This window comes from Pagrus pagrus (genome assembly GCF_965226575.1).
Source record: "Pagrus pagrus genome assembly, chromosome: 16".
NCBI lineage: Eukaryota > Metazoa > Chordata > Actinopteri > Spariformes > Sparidae > Pagrus > Pagrus pagrus.
Window position 1 is genome coordinate 27,421,285 of NC_140200.1, and position 14,936 is coordinate 27,436,220.

The 14,936-nt window shown below is 42.3% G+C and overlaps 1 protein-coding gene across 4 annotated transcripts in view; it reads right to left on the bottom strand.

The window, feature by feature from the left end:
• Positions 1 to 14,936, bottom strand: part of epha7 (eph receptor A7) — a 94,372-nt gene that overhangs the window by 78,215 nt on the left and 1,221 nt on the right. For all 4 annotated transcript variants that reach the window (XM_084378366.1, XM_084378365.1, XM_084378364.1 and 1 more), the window contains exons 2-3: positions 14,392 to 14,456; positions 13,175 to 13,844 (exon numbers count right to left, since the gene is read on the bottom strand). In XM_084378366.1, coding sequence (XP_084234492.1) covers positions 13,175 to 13,844; positions 14,392 to 14,456 — 735 coding nt within the window. The remainder of the gene's footprint in view (positions 1 to 13,174; positions 13,845 to 14,391; positions 14,457 to 14,936) is intronic.

Genomic DNA, 14,936 nt, shown 5'->3' on the forward strand with positions numbered 1-14,936 from the left:
GGCCAGAGTGAGAATGACTAGTGTGGGCCTTTCTGTCTCCACAGTCCTAGCATGATGAGTCCTGTCAGGGCCGGGCCTACCCCCTTCTGCTGCTGCCCTCCCGTCCGGCCTGATTATGTGTTAAATCCGCCTGTGTGTCGGGATGGATGTGGAAAGAATGCGCGCTGAAAGGAGCCGAGCGGGGCCGCGGAGACCCGGAGAGAGCAGCCTGGAGATAGCACCCCATTAGAGTGATAAAAGAGGCAGAGGGAGGAGAGCAGCCGACAGGACCAACATGCAGGCCCTGCCACTGATGAATGCCAGGTGGAATGGGTCAAGCACGATAAAGGAAACAGTTTATTTTCTTATTTCAAAAAAACACCATTTGTTTCTGTGAAACACTCGCCATGGCTGCTGCTGTTCTGATAGGGAAGTGTCTTTATAAATATCATCTCTAAACACAGGCCTGGTATGATGGGGAGTCTGTTGCCTATTGTTTAGCATGTTTCCACCAAGTGTTGTTTCCTTCGTCTGCGTGATTCAGACATCCAAAGCTTAGCCTGCCTCTATGCAAAACAGACCTGGGTATCCTTTGATCTCTAACTCTAATTTCTCAGTATTACAGTACATTACAGAGGGATTAAAGTGATCACAAAATGTTACTTTTTTGCAGTACCTTAGTTTGGAATACAAACATGTTAATTCCCATATGCTGATGAGGGCCCATGGGACGTGATCAAAAGCTGCAGAAAAAAAGCTGATTGGTGATCCTGACTTCAGATTATTTTATCACAGATGTTTTTCTACAAATCTTTGCTTTCTGTTCTTCTTTCTTTTTTTAAATTTAACAAAAGAAGCCAAGATGAAAGGCTTACCAACCCTGCAGAGCGGGCAACAGCCCCAGGCCCTCAGAGCTCAAGGGCCACAAAAGCTACATGCAACATGCACCACTAAAGCAGGTTATTGATAGGGGCCCTAACTTGAAAAGGCTCCTATGTCAAAACTTTGTTTTAGACTCTTCAATTTATGAGAGCTGTGGGTCTACAGTATGTTGTATGTTCCTGCATTAATGTTTTAACCCTCAAAGACTCTCCTGTGTTAATTTTGGTGCCATACATCATTTATCTCAGAGAACCTACAGTTTCAGTCTGGTTCATTTAAAGTCCCAATTTGGCATTTGCTTTGTCTCAGAATGGATTCATTTAACACCCCCATAAACGCCAGTGACCTCAGACTATACTTTTTTTAATTATAAAGATGTACTTGGAGGTTTTAGATTTACATATGAACTTTTGTCTACATCTGACCTTTCCTAAGCAGGTTCAAGCAAGTTATTATAATATTATCCTAAATCGCCAAACAGGTGTAATCCTATATTTAAGTCACTGACCATGCATATGTGTCAAAAAAAAAGTTCTTGGTGTAAAATGTAATAGTTAACTAAATCAGAACAGAGGACACCGAAGCAAACATGAAAAGAGAAATATATCATCCATTAAAAATGAGAAACAAAAGTAGCGTGGCTACAACCTCTGCCCATCGGCCCAGAGGCAGGAACTACATGGGTGTCTTCTACAAATCCATGCTGCTGAATGTGAGGATGTAATCACGTTCATTGTAGACAGAATATTGATATAAAACAAAATAAAACACAAGAAATTTGTAAAATTGAAATAATTACTGAGGAACTGCTTGTTTAAAGAATGAGTAAACAAGATTGACACTGATTTGAGTCTGAGCAGAAATCTGATGCCAGCTTGTGGAACTTGACAATGTGCTGTAGACACATTTCAGCAGGATAACAAACCAGGAGAGCAATCCAGGTACCCAAAGTATGAGAAAATGTGTCCAATGAGGAAGGAAATATTAAAAAGCACATTTTTTGTTTGCCTGATGAAGACCTTGTGGTCCATACATGTTGTTTTTTTTCTTTTACTGATTTGAAAAAAATCAGGGCTTTTTAAAATGCATTCCTCGTATGACACATATTCTTACATTTGGAGTGCCTGCATTGCCTTCATGTTTATTTGAAATACAACACAACTTCTATCTACATTGCATTAGCAACCATTCATCTCTTTTCCTTACAAGTCAGCTGGTGCTGAATAAATATTCCTGATGCCCAGGTCTACCTGTGAAAAACAAAGGACTTCTCTCCCTCTTACTCATCTGATCGCTTCTATTACACTGCAATCCGTAGTTAATACTGCCATAAACATTCGCTGTCAGCTATTTCAAAATACCCTGTGTCTAGGTGGATGTTCAGACAACCATGAAATGCTATTTAAAAACCTAACTCCTGCTTTATGTTTTTCGGTTTTACTTTCAGGGCATACGATTAGGACCATGACCGTGCGTTCCGACTGTAGAGAAGGATGTCAATAGCTCACACAGAGCTTATTTCTCATGCATTAATGTAGCCCGGGGCCTATGTGTGTTGCTCTGATTAGATGTGACTTATGTTCTCTGCCTCAATAAATAGTAGGCCTTAGTGTGGACATTCATCAGGCTGTGTTTACTGGCATTTTCTGCATACTGAACTATGGCTGCATCTCTTTTATGGACTAAAGCCTGTGGTGTTTTCCTCTGCAATGTAAGAAGCAGTACGTCTTGTGAGTAATTTCACACAGGCAGGCGGACCTGGGGAAAATCTGAGCTGAGTATATTTCTTCAACTTGAAAAGCTCAGGACAGCTCAATTGATCTCATCTTGCAGGTGATGTGTGGACCGTTGTAGCTGCAAAGGTTTAAGAGAAATCAAGTGCACCTTGAAGGAAGACATGAGTTATTTATTAAGCTCGCTGCAGTGCTGACTAACATTTTCTTTCTAGCTTGGCATAATCTAAATGGCATTTCAAAAAAGTATTTTGTTATGTTAAAGAATTTTAGTAGTAAATACTTGCACATATACTTTTTTCAGCTCTGTCACCAGGATAAAATTCAACATTTGTAAATGAGAAACCTCTGAATATCTTAAAGTAGATCTCGGGCCAATTTCCAGGCATGTTTGTGTCGACCAAAGCAGGTTCTTTAAGCAAAACATTTTCTTTTCCTAACCCTAACCAAGCGAGTTTTGTGCCTTAACCTAACCAAACCATAAGCACACAGCATCGTCGCAACATAAAATAGTAAAGCACTGCATCTCTTGCAAGACCCACCCAGCTGTGTTTGTGGTGACCAAACAGGTATTTTAAGCCAGATCATGATGTTTTCCTAACCCTAACCAAGTGGTTTCATGTCTTAACCTAACCAGGCCATAAGCAGTGTTGTCACAACATTAAATTGAAAAGTGGACCTAATGTAAATTTTCCACGTTTTCGTGGTTTGCAGGACCACACATTACTCTGGCCATTGGCATTGACTTTTTCCCTCCTCAAATACTGTGTGTTTTGATTTTTAGTCTTGCCACAAATGCAACAAAAGAAGCAGCAGGTGTTTGTCTTTTTTCCTTTTTCCTCTGAGCCTGTTGCACTGCTTAAAATCTTTTTTTCTTTTTCAATAAAGAGAGAGATGCTCAGCAGCTCGTTTTTTTTCTAGCAGACATGTTAATCTCCGACCTATGAGGGACAAGGCGCCTATCCAGCTCCAGGAATCAGTGGCAGATCACACAAAGAAAATGAAAAGAAGTGAGGTCATCCTGAAAATCTCCTCACAGGATGGACAGAGTTTTGAACAAGCTCATTTCGAATACCTCCCGTGTGTTTCAGAAGAAGGAGGGAATATCGGACATAGCTACAATAAGGCCCCCCCAAAAGTGAGATTAATAGGAGCCGTTGAAACACAAGTTAAAACGGAAAAAAAAAAAAATCTGATGTCATATGGTGTTGGATCCTCCCTCCACCCCACACATACTTGGAATGGCTGCCACTGCACTCCACACATACAGACAACCGAGCCATTCATCCGAGGTACCTGTGCTTAGCGGGAGATAAGTAGCTTTCCATGAGAAACAAAGAGAAGATTAGCATTCCCTTACACTGTGTTGGAGGGCATGCAGCTTTGCCCTCTGAGCAGAGAAACCCCAAAGGAAGTGCCTGCTCACTTGTTCACAGCAAAGATCAAAGCCAGACACTGATTAAGTTATACTAAAATTGAAGCTAATGTTCCTGCTATGGTGCTATAGCCAGGCCACGCAGTTTGACATGAAAGTGGCACAATTAGGAATTAAACAGCAAACTAATGAACACCTGTTTTCTCTTTAAACCCTCCTGCTGATTTACTACATGGCTTTGGAGGTGGAAAGTAAGGGCATTTGAAGATTTAACCCACATCAGTAAATTTACAGCCTCTCAATCAGCCTGAGCAGCAACTGTAGCTCAAGTCTACACACACTCCTTCTTTAAGCTATTGTGTGGCGTGAACTTTTTGAAATGGATTCTCAGTGACATGGAAAATGTCCCTACCTAATCGTCTTTTGTTTAGTTCATTTAACTCACACGGAAACGGGAGAAAGGGCCCTTAAGGCCAGCCAGGCGGCTACCTTTAATGGATGAGGTGGTCAGCTCTAAAAAGGGAGCCGTGCTAAAAGACATCACAGATGAGGGGAGGACTCTGCATCGTGGGGATGAAAGCACAGGGTCCAAAGGTCTCACCGATCCAAAGCCCCCTGCAGCCCAAGCGAAATCGGCACTGAAAATGTCCACAGTCAGCAACTGAGCATTATCTCTGAATTGTGCCAGTGCCTGCCAACCCTCCTGACCCAGGCCCCGCCCATCCAAATCCACCACAAACAGCCCCCGCTCTGATCCCAGAGCTGTGACAGAAAGGAATGAAACAATGTCAAACTAGCTGCTCGTCACTGCTGTGGCCTCCCCTGACACAAAGACATCGGCTGGGCCTCAGATGCCTACGAGGGCTTGTGCAGATCTGGATTACTCTTGAAAGAAGTAGTTCACCCAAAAATGAAAATTCAGTCATTATCTACTCACACCCATGCTGTTGGAAAATCAGGTGAAGTTTCATTGTCCACGAAACATTTCCGGAGCTTCACAGCAAAACAGTGTTACAGAACAGTGTATTATCCTAAACAGCTGAGGTAGATGGGGACTACATGCAGTTTGGCTGGCGTAATCCATATCTGTGGAAGCCAATGAAATCCCAAATTGATTTGAAAGACTGGTGTTATTTACACCCTCTATGTGCGATCAAACTCATGCACCTACTTCAAAGGTTAGCTACATCAGTTTTGAATTGTGTGGCTTTCAGGAACTTGGATTATGCTGGACGAGTTTTTAACTGGTGTTTTTTTTTTCATATTTGAAAACAATCCCCATCTACTTCAGTTGTTTAGCAGAATGCTGCAACACTTTTTGCTCTGAAGCTCCAGAAATGTTTTGATGACTACGTACCTTCACCCCTTCTCCTGCAGCATGGGGGTGAGTGGATAATAACTTTGTTTGATTTTTGGGTGAATTTGTCATTTAAAGGATTAGTTAATCTGAATAAATAAATAAATACAATTTCCATAATATCAAGCTATTCTGGTATTCTAAATTGGCACACAGACAGGTCAATGTATTATACAATGGGAACTTACAATGAATATTTTTCTAGATTTTTGACATTTTATAGACCAAATGATGAATCAAATAGTCTAGGAAACAACTGAAGACGATGAATCATTACATTAGCCCTTAAATTGTTTGTTCTCCCACTCTGGTTATGCAAACACTGGACGCCTCCTGTTTTGCCAAGCTGTCTTCATTTTAACACAACTCTCTGGAAGAAACAGCAGAATTTCCTGCTACTGACCCATCCATAGCACATTTTGACTTCTGCTTCCTCTGCTCTGGATGTAAGTGGGAAAAAGTGTGAAGTTATGTAATAAGTTATTGATTCTCCTTTTAAAGGAAGATTGAAGTAGTGAGCCAGTGGTCTAAAGCATCCCGGAGGAGCAGCTCCACTGACAACAGGGCCCTCCCTGCTGCCTCTTAAGGTGGCGAGACCCGGAGCAGAGTCACATATCACTTTCACCCTCATGCCACAGGGACACAAGACAGAACACCAAAGACATTGTCTTCTGACATAGAGTTCGCCTGTCTGATCGCATCCCTCTCAAGCAGTCAGCAGGCAAGCAATTACAAAAAAGACATCTGCGCCACAGTTTGGATAGCTAAAACGGGCAAAAGCTTAGAATTGCAAGAGGTATGGAAGCAGGGATCGATGGAGATGTCTGAACCTGTTAGTGCAAGTGGAGATGAGGGCCGCTGCACTGCGGGGAGGGCTCTTTTGTCATGCAGGGAGAGGGGGCCGGAGAGGTGACTCTTGTGGTGATCAGGGGTCAACTGCTGCGATCATCCATCTTCCTTCTTGACAGTGTCCTGTCAGCCAGGGCGGTCATGTTACTGAACACAACAGGCAGGCCTCCATTGTGGTGCTATGCCTGTCTGCAGCCATGTGTAAATGAAGTTAATATTCACTGACCTCATGCATGGCCAAATGTAGACCCTGGTGTCACCTTGGAAATAACGCTATCTGACACAAAGTGGTGGAGGTCCCCCTTTTGAGGGGTTAACAAAGTCACCTACCAGTATGGCTGACCATATGCCTTTTTTTGAATGAGGGCTATTTACTTGGATTCTGTCTATTCATGTGAAGCAACGTAGGGTCTCAAATGTGGACTGGCAGGTCAAATTCCAAAACCTGGATACTGAGGAGTCATTATTCCCCTGGTTTTTTTTTCTTCTTTCCAACTTGAAAGAGTATTCAGATGCTGGTTGACACAAATTTCATCTAAAATTGCATTTTTCTTCGTCAATCAATCAAAGTAGAATGCACACACACCAAGCTAGCTCATTTGCATCAAGGGTAAAGAACAACAATAAATCTTTTTCACCTTTGAGTTCTCACAACCTGTTTCCGTACAGCCTGTAGTCTACGCTAATGTTGCGCTCTATCCTGAGTGAGTGAGACACGCACAGAGAAATGGAGAAGACAAAGACATACATCCTGGAAAAGAGAATTCCTGTTTCTTCAGAAATTTCTAAAGGAAGGGGCATGCTTTTCATAAAACCTGCTGTGTCAAGTCTATCACAGGGCCGCACCAAAGCCAATCACCATTGACAGGCTAACAAACATAGGGCAGCAGCATGACTGACTCGCTACGGGGCAGGGGCCCTAACGAAACATGACAAGGTCTCAAGGCTGGCAAGTGTCCTTATTGGAAATTGATATTCAATTTTTGTAAAAAAAATAAAAATAAAATAATAATTCCAATATCGGTATATCACAACATGTCTAGTACCCCTGACATGTCAACTGGTGTCATTTACAGTACAAAAAATGTGTCCAGAGAAAACATATGTTTTACTGAATACTGAGAAAAACAGGGCGCAAGAGCTAAAAGAACCATAGGGTTTCATATACTTGGAAAGAATCTTTTAATACTGTTTTCTGAAGGTTTGTACGCCTACAGCACTGAACTAAGCCTCTCCATCAGCCCGCTTGATATTCATGTATGCATGAGTCAGTAGCTGTAGTTTATCAGCAGGGGTGAGAGACAAACCCATTACCAGTGACCAGACCCTGCAGCCTTGGGTACTTCTTTAAGATCACCTCTCTGTGCTGAGATTGTGTTTTAGATCCATCTTTACTTCATTGTGATGTCTACAAATCCAAAACCAGTGAGAGCAAATATTCCTGTTTTCTTGACTTTGTTTCAGCATTCGGGCAGTTTATATGAATATAACTTTAAGACAAATATTAATCAAGCCAAACAAGTTTGTGAATGAGCCTCCTGCATGTAAAAAGAGGCATTTGTACTTAATTTGATGTGCTGACAGGGCAGTCAGATCGCACAGAAAGAGCTGCTGGCCTGGCATGCTTCTGCAAGTGTATCCCAGGAAACAACTTCTTCTTGCTTTTACTTCCCATTTGAAAGTGTATTGGATGTGGAAGAAAAGTAAATACTCTGTATTGCACCTTGCCAAAGCACAGTTTCAAACATTCTGCCTTTTCTAATTGTAACTGTGATTTAGTCTCTACTAATGAGTAGGAACTAGATAAAGGACAAGAACTGCACTGGAATTTGTTGATATCTCAGGTCACGAGGACAAGTCTACATCTGTTCTCAGTAGAACACCTACAACTGACAGAGCTGAAAACAGTTGTTTAAATAATCAATGAATATCCCAACAGAAAATGTATCTTCAACAATGTTGAGAGGCAGTTAAATGCTCAAGTAATTTTCTAAGCACAAATTGGACAACATTGGTGCCAAATGGCTGCTAAAACGTCACCATTTTTTCGCCCTTTGGCAAAATGGCAAATAAATATATGTATAGATATAACCTAATCTAATTCTGTTCTGTTTTAGTGATAGCACACCAAATATAATTGGGTTTGAACTGTTGGTTCGAATAAAACAACACATTCTTAGATGTAGACATGGGTTATTAATATGTGGTAGGCATCTTACAAAATGTGTTGACATTATATAAAGTTAAATACAATAAAAAAATACATTTATTACATTTAATAATTATTAAAAAATAGTTTAGCAGAGAATAGTACAAGTACCATCACCACAACCTAAGATGATGTCTTCAGATTGTTTTGTTTTATCCATACATCAATCCAAAACCAAACACATTGCATTTATAATAGTTTAACACAGAGAAAACTAGCAAATGCTAATATTTGTAAAGCTGGAACCAGAAGTATTTGGCAATTGATTTGACGTATGACTGATTGAACATTTTAGTTTCTCCAGATTTAACGTCTCCTCCCCTAAGTGATCAATATTAGGACACTGTCACTTGTATTGGTAGTAAGATTCTGAGCAGAGAATACCACATCTGTGTGTCTGACTGCTACCTGCCAGGCTGAGACAACAAGCAGGAAAAGCCCTGGGCTGTGTAAGAATGCCACTATTCACAGGAAGCAGACACTGGCAGTGACAGGACGAGCTCCCATCCATCACCAATTTATTTCAATCTTGAGTGATTTAGGTCCATTTGGGTCTCCTGTGGATTCAGCGCACACCTGTCATTTGCATAATTAAGTTCTGGAGCAGTTGTAAAAGACAGCCATTTGGTGTATTAAATTCACACCTTATCAATCAGGGGAGCATCAAGATGTATGAGGACCTCCTGACTTCTAGCTTCCTGGCTTCATTTGAAATGCTAAGTGCAGCTTTTTCTGCAGGGCTGGAGCAGCCTAGCGGCCTCCATGGACGTTATCGTGGTCAGACCCCAACCGCTCAGCCCTTTCCCTCAGGGGTTCAATCATCAATCAGTCTCCAACTAACTTCTGTCCAACACCCTGACAGTTAAGATGGATGATGCCAGTGTCTACAAGTTGCTGTATCCTCTCATTAATTCGCTTGTTAGCATGCACCACTAGCAGTGAGATACAGCCTGTTTTATCTGTTTTCCACCACATAGAGGCATCTCCCTCATTTGGTAGAGGGTCAACAGTTAATCATTTCTCAGGCACTGGTTACTTAGTGCCACAATGACGGGATGTGTCAAAATCAGACAACATACATTCCCGGGATTGAGTGAAACAAAGACGCCAATGTCCTCCCACAAGGGCCCTCTCTCTGTCTAAACGACTCTGTGGCTCCATTGCATCCAGCGGCCAGCGCTAAACAAGACCAGCGGATGAATGGGCGCTATTTTCACAACACGCACTTCTTCGCAAAATGAAGGCTGCGCAGGCTGCGGGGACACTTCAACTGGCCTTTTTCAACACCCATTACACTGAGACCACTGAACGCAGCGGGTGGAGAAGAAGAGTGACATTTACTGCTGCAGATTGCCACACAAAGAGTTAAAGAGCGACAGAAGGAGGGGGGGTGTAGGCCGACAGACAAGGGGTCCCTCTTTGCTGACGGTGATGAATGAGTGGATCACAACACGTTCGGCGGAGGCCTTTGCATCCACAGAGGGGGCTCCTCAAATGACATGACTGACAGCTCAACTCGCTTACTCCACCTGCACCCACCCTCCAGCTGAATATTTCACTCAGCGGCCATGTTATAATCATAGCACGGTGCAGATACTAAAATAGGACAGAGACTGTCTTAAGGCATCAGCATGCCTCAAAAGAAGTGCCTGTCAAATCGTTCAACGCCTTCAGCGTCTGAAACCCTCTGCCCACACACCTTTCTCACGTCACAATTTGGTAGGCTGAGGATTAGGGTTAGGGTGAGTCCAACGCTTGAAAGGGAAACTTTGCCCGCTTTCAACCAGTCTTGCATAAGGGACAGACAGATTATCGGCCTGGCCAATTACCAGGCTGATATAAAGTATTTTTCTGATTGTCGTGTCAGTGATTTTTCTGTCAGGATGCTAATAAAATAAACTAATTTAAAAATGTACTACTTTGTCTCTGATGCAACATCCTCTCACACAATGTCCCGCCCACAACACTATCTGATCACATCACAATTAATAGCCTATAATCAATAAATAACAAAAAATAAATTTATCAAATAAATGCAGTGGAGAGGAAGTATAAAGTAGCAGAAAAAGGAAATCCTCAATAAAGTACCTGAAATTTGTACTTTAGAGCAGTAGTTGAGCAAACTGTACTTGGGTTCATTCTATCACTGGTTGTTTTCAATTTTGACCCTCAGATTATTCATTTTTACCGCAAATGAATATCGGTGTCAGATATCTGTTATCTGTCTCCTTGATTTCTAATAATTGGTAATGGTATCAGCCCGTAAAAAAGACAGTCAGCCCCATTGTATCACTTCATTGTTGGTAGTATATGCAAATGAACAATGGTAAACATTTGCCTGTAAATGAAGCTAAACTAGCTATTTAGCAGATTTTAGGGCTGTTATATCTACTACAGATTGTACTTTTGCATTTTTGTCCACGGACACAGAGAGCATAGCTGCATCAAGAGATCTTTTCCAGCTGTGAAATACTTCCATTCCATTTGAGCATGTAGGGAGATTAAATCTACAGAAAATGTCTGAACTGTGAAAATGTGCTGTTTTGGTTGGTTGCGGTGGAGTCACAGGTGTGTGACAGCACTGGATATTTTTTAAGGGGACCTTGGGACAACTTCCAGCCGTGTTTCTTACAACAACAAAAAAATATACATATTTTGGATGAGAACTCGGAACATCTCCAGCTGTGTTTGTGGTATTCAAAACATGATCTTGTCCCTAACCAAGTGTTTTTCATGCCTAAACCTAACCAGACCATAAGCACAGCGTTGTCACAAGTCAAAATCAATAATTAAACCTAAACAAAAGTAAAGTTTCGACATATCCTTAGTTTGCAGAAACATACACCGTCAACATTTATTCTGGTGATTGGGTTGCTTTCTGTGTGTGCAAATGAGCACTATGCACTTTCATCTCTATTCCTCCGCTCTATGAAGGCACGCTTTCCACCCCATCTTTCAGCCCGTCCATGAAGAACTGGTACAGACACTTTGTCTTTTATGCGAGTTCAGATCACACTTTAGACAAATGAGTTTGTTTGAACCCTTTATACTTAAGGTGCTACAATGCCACAAAGCACCATTATAAAGATGTACAGTACTTTTACACCACTGAGACAAGCCAGTCCAAGGTCCAAATGCCAGGATTCCACATTTTTACCGGTCACAGCCACTTGGACTTATTGCTCTGCTGTTCGGCTGATAGAAATACTTTGAATAGCTTTTAGATTGTGCTGGGGGAAACTACTGAATGGACAATTTAATGTCAGTGGAGCTGCTGGAAGAAGTGCTGATGGTGCACCATGATGCTCATTTTATTTAGATTAACTACCCCTTAATACAAAGGCTTCTCATGCCTCAGTGGAGATAAAGCTCATAAAGGTGCAGTGTCAAGACTGGAATTTGATCCACGTACACATTACGGAGCCTTCCTCACACTTTGAACAACCCGAGGGCAGGTTCACCATGCTGCTGCCTCTATTTCGGCAATTGTTTTAGTTGACATGTGAACAGATTAATTAATAGAGAGAGGCAACAGTCTTCTGTTCTGAGAGCGTAATAACAAGAAAAGGTAGCTAAAATTACTTTGTCAAGTTAGAGCTATTGGTTGTTGCTGCATAGCTCTCTCTCTCTCGGAGGAAATAAATGCGGGCTTCTCTTCCACCAAAGGGCACAACTGGATCTCTCGTCTATGCATATTAAAATAACAAGAACAATAAGAAGGGGGTCCGCGGGGTTGAATCAGCGATAGCCTGCTAACATTAGAGACATAGCACAACTTGAGGCGGGCTGTGTTGCTCTAAATTACATGGCCTAATATATTTCATTAACACACCTCCCTCGGTGGGGTCCCTAATGGATGACAGCGTGGCATAAAAGCTCGTCTGCCAGGGACACTAATTTGTTCTTAGATGCATTCCATTCAATTATTACTGGCTGCTGCTCCTCGTAAGCTGCTTAGATTGAGGTTGCCCGCTTTGCCAAAAAAAAAGGCAGCCTTGGCTGACAAGGCAGGCCACTTAAGTTCTGTGACCTAAGTCACCCCTTCTAATCCATAGTGATTTTTATCTTTCAAGTCAGGTGGCCACTGAAAATAATCCTCTGAGCAGTTGAAGTAACAGAAAGCATGTTATTGTTAATTGTAGCGGCACGATCCAGCAGCACAACAATGCAAAAATGAGCCACGGCGAGGCTGTTGTTTGCCTTCCTGTTAGGCTCCTTCATAAATATCCTGAGGCCTAAATGCCACAGTGCGACAGCTATTTGTTTCCCTCTCTGTCAGGGTCATTTGGCCACGGCAGAAAGATACTGAGAGACTGGCTGGACTTCCTCTAGACCTGTATATTCTGATGGTGATTGTCTTGGCTCCTTGCCAGTAGGAGCTGGAGCTGAGGAGCTAAACTCAAGTTATTATTTAATCCCAGTGTCAACAGAATCATGGCTATAAATTAAGGGGCTTGTAATCAATTAACGTGGATTTCAATTATTACACTGGGGATGTTTGGCCTCAGTACTTTATCCATCTCTACTGCCGTCAGATCAGCTGCTTTAATCCCATTTGCCAACACAACTTTTCATTCATTCATTTCAGTCATTTACCTGTTCTGCATAATCAAAACAGAATACCCAGTTTTTTGCACATTGTTTTTTTTTTTTTTGGCACACCTCTTGTTGTGTGAAATCCAGGATCAGGACGCTCCTGACTGGTTTCTAAGAGTAAATTCAGTAGAACAATAACTTTGAGTCAATGAAATGACGACAGAGAACATGACAGTAAAGGAACAGGCACTCACGTTCACAAGCGTCTCCTTTCTGATGAAATCCAGCCTTGCATATACATTTCCCAATGGGCACCAGCCATTCCCCTTCAGCGCTGCAGTGCATTTTGGGGGAGTTTTCGGCCTCCTCCTCGGCGTCGCTCACGCACATGCCCTCGACCTCCACCAGCGAGGAGAACTCAGATCCCGTCACGGTGTCTGGGAACGTGGCCAGGTTCTCAATGATAGACCAACACTTCTTGTAATAAACTTTGACAGAGACCAGGGCGATACACGCCCCTACATCCTGGAAGGCCAGGTAGAAGCCACGTCTGGACAGGGGGCCAATGATTCGCACTTCTGTATTCAGCTTCATCTTCCTCTCGCCCAGGTCGCCCTGGGTGAAGCTTTCATCTGCTGCAATCGTGTCAATTTTCACGTACTGGTTCTCCCGTAGGCTCCTGCCCACCTCCGAATCTGTTTCCTGGTAATACAAGTTGAACGTCTCCTTGCAAGTTCCCACCACACCGGGTAGGCTGTTACAATCCCTCAAGGTGAACTTCAATTCAACAAAAATTCTCTGGGCATTGCCCTTCTCTATCCAGTTAGTCCGAAGCCAGTTGTTCTGATTCGGCTCCATGACTTGACAAACCTGGTAAGTGCGAATGGGTGTGTAGTTCTCATCCAAGCCGCTGATCTCTTCCCACTGAAAGAAAGAATACATTTGTAAACGAATACATCCCTGAGGTGTAATATAAAGATATGGAAGTAGACATCTAATGATCACACTGGATGTGATTATATATATAATATGACAAAGGTAGATGAAAAATGGTCGTTTCAGACACAGTACACTGCAGTGAATGAAGGGATAGCGGTTGCATTTTGTTTATCACATAACCACATTTTAAAGGACGACCGCGCTCAGTTTATCTGTTTCTGCTCACATTATTTATTTAAAAACTTACTCACAGCCTGCTTTTAATCAGACCAGCAAGTTTTGGTGGTTTGCCTAAGGCCTTTGTGCTCTGAATGTCAAAAGCCGGGAGAGTTTAGTCACAAAAACAACCTCTTGCATTATTTTTCTTTTATTCTGGACTTTTGTGAGCTGGGAATTTTAGGTTTCAGATCCTTAACATCTTGTTCAGGCATTATTATTCCTCTCACAGATGTGGGACATCAGAGAAAGCTGGTAAAAATATAGACATGGGGTGAGTGTGTGTGCCAGCGATGCAGAGATTCTGCAGACTTACCCCATTGGGAGGATAGGAGATCCACTCCAGTTCTGTCTGCTGTGCCTTGGAGTCCAGCAGAATCACTAGTGACAGGAGAAGCAGGTGGTTAAATCTCACCGGGCTGGGTTTTACTGATAGGCCACACATCGATATCTATAGCGAATATAACCGTGACCTAATTTCTAGCAGCAGCAGCAGCTAAAGCAAAAAACAGTGGATATAATACACTGCCGCAGACAGGTCCTCCTGACTGCGGGGGAACTTTCTGGGAGACAAATGTAGACAATGACAGTGTGCACAAAGAAGGAAAACACACATCAGAGTGTGTGCGTGTGAGATTTAAGAACATTCATCTTTTACATCTGGGTTTATTTAACGCATCAGTTTATTAAAACTCAATTGTGGAGTTGTTGCGTTAAGGTCACGGCGGCGGCTGCTGCTTCCATCCCGACGCACACAGTAACATGCGCTTCAGCTCAGGAATATTTTTTTTTTTTTTTTTGCTCAAAACGGCCCCAAAACTACAGGAAACCATTTCACAGGCAGTTTGTTTGCAGTTTTTA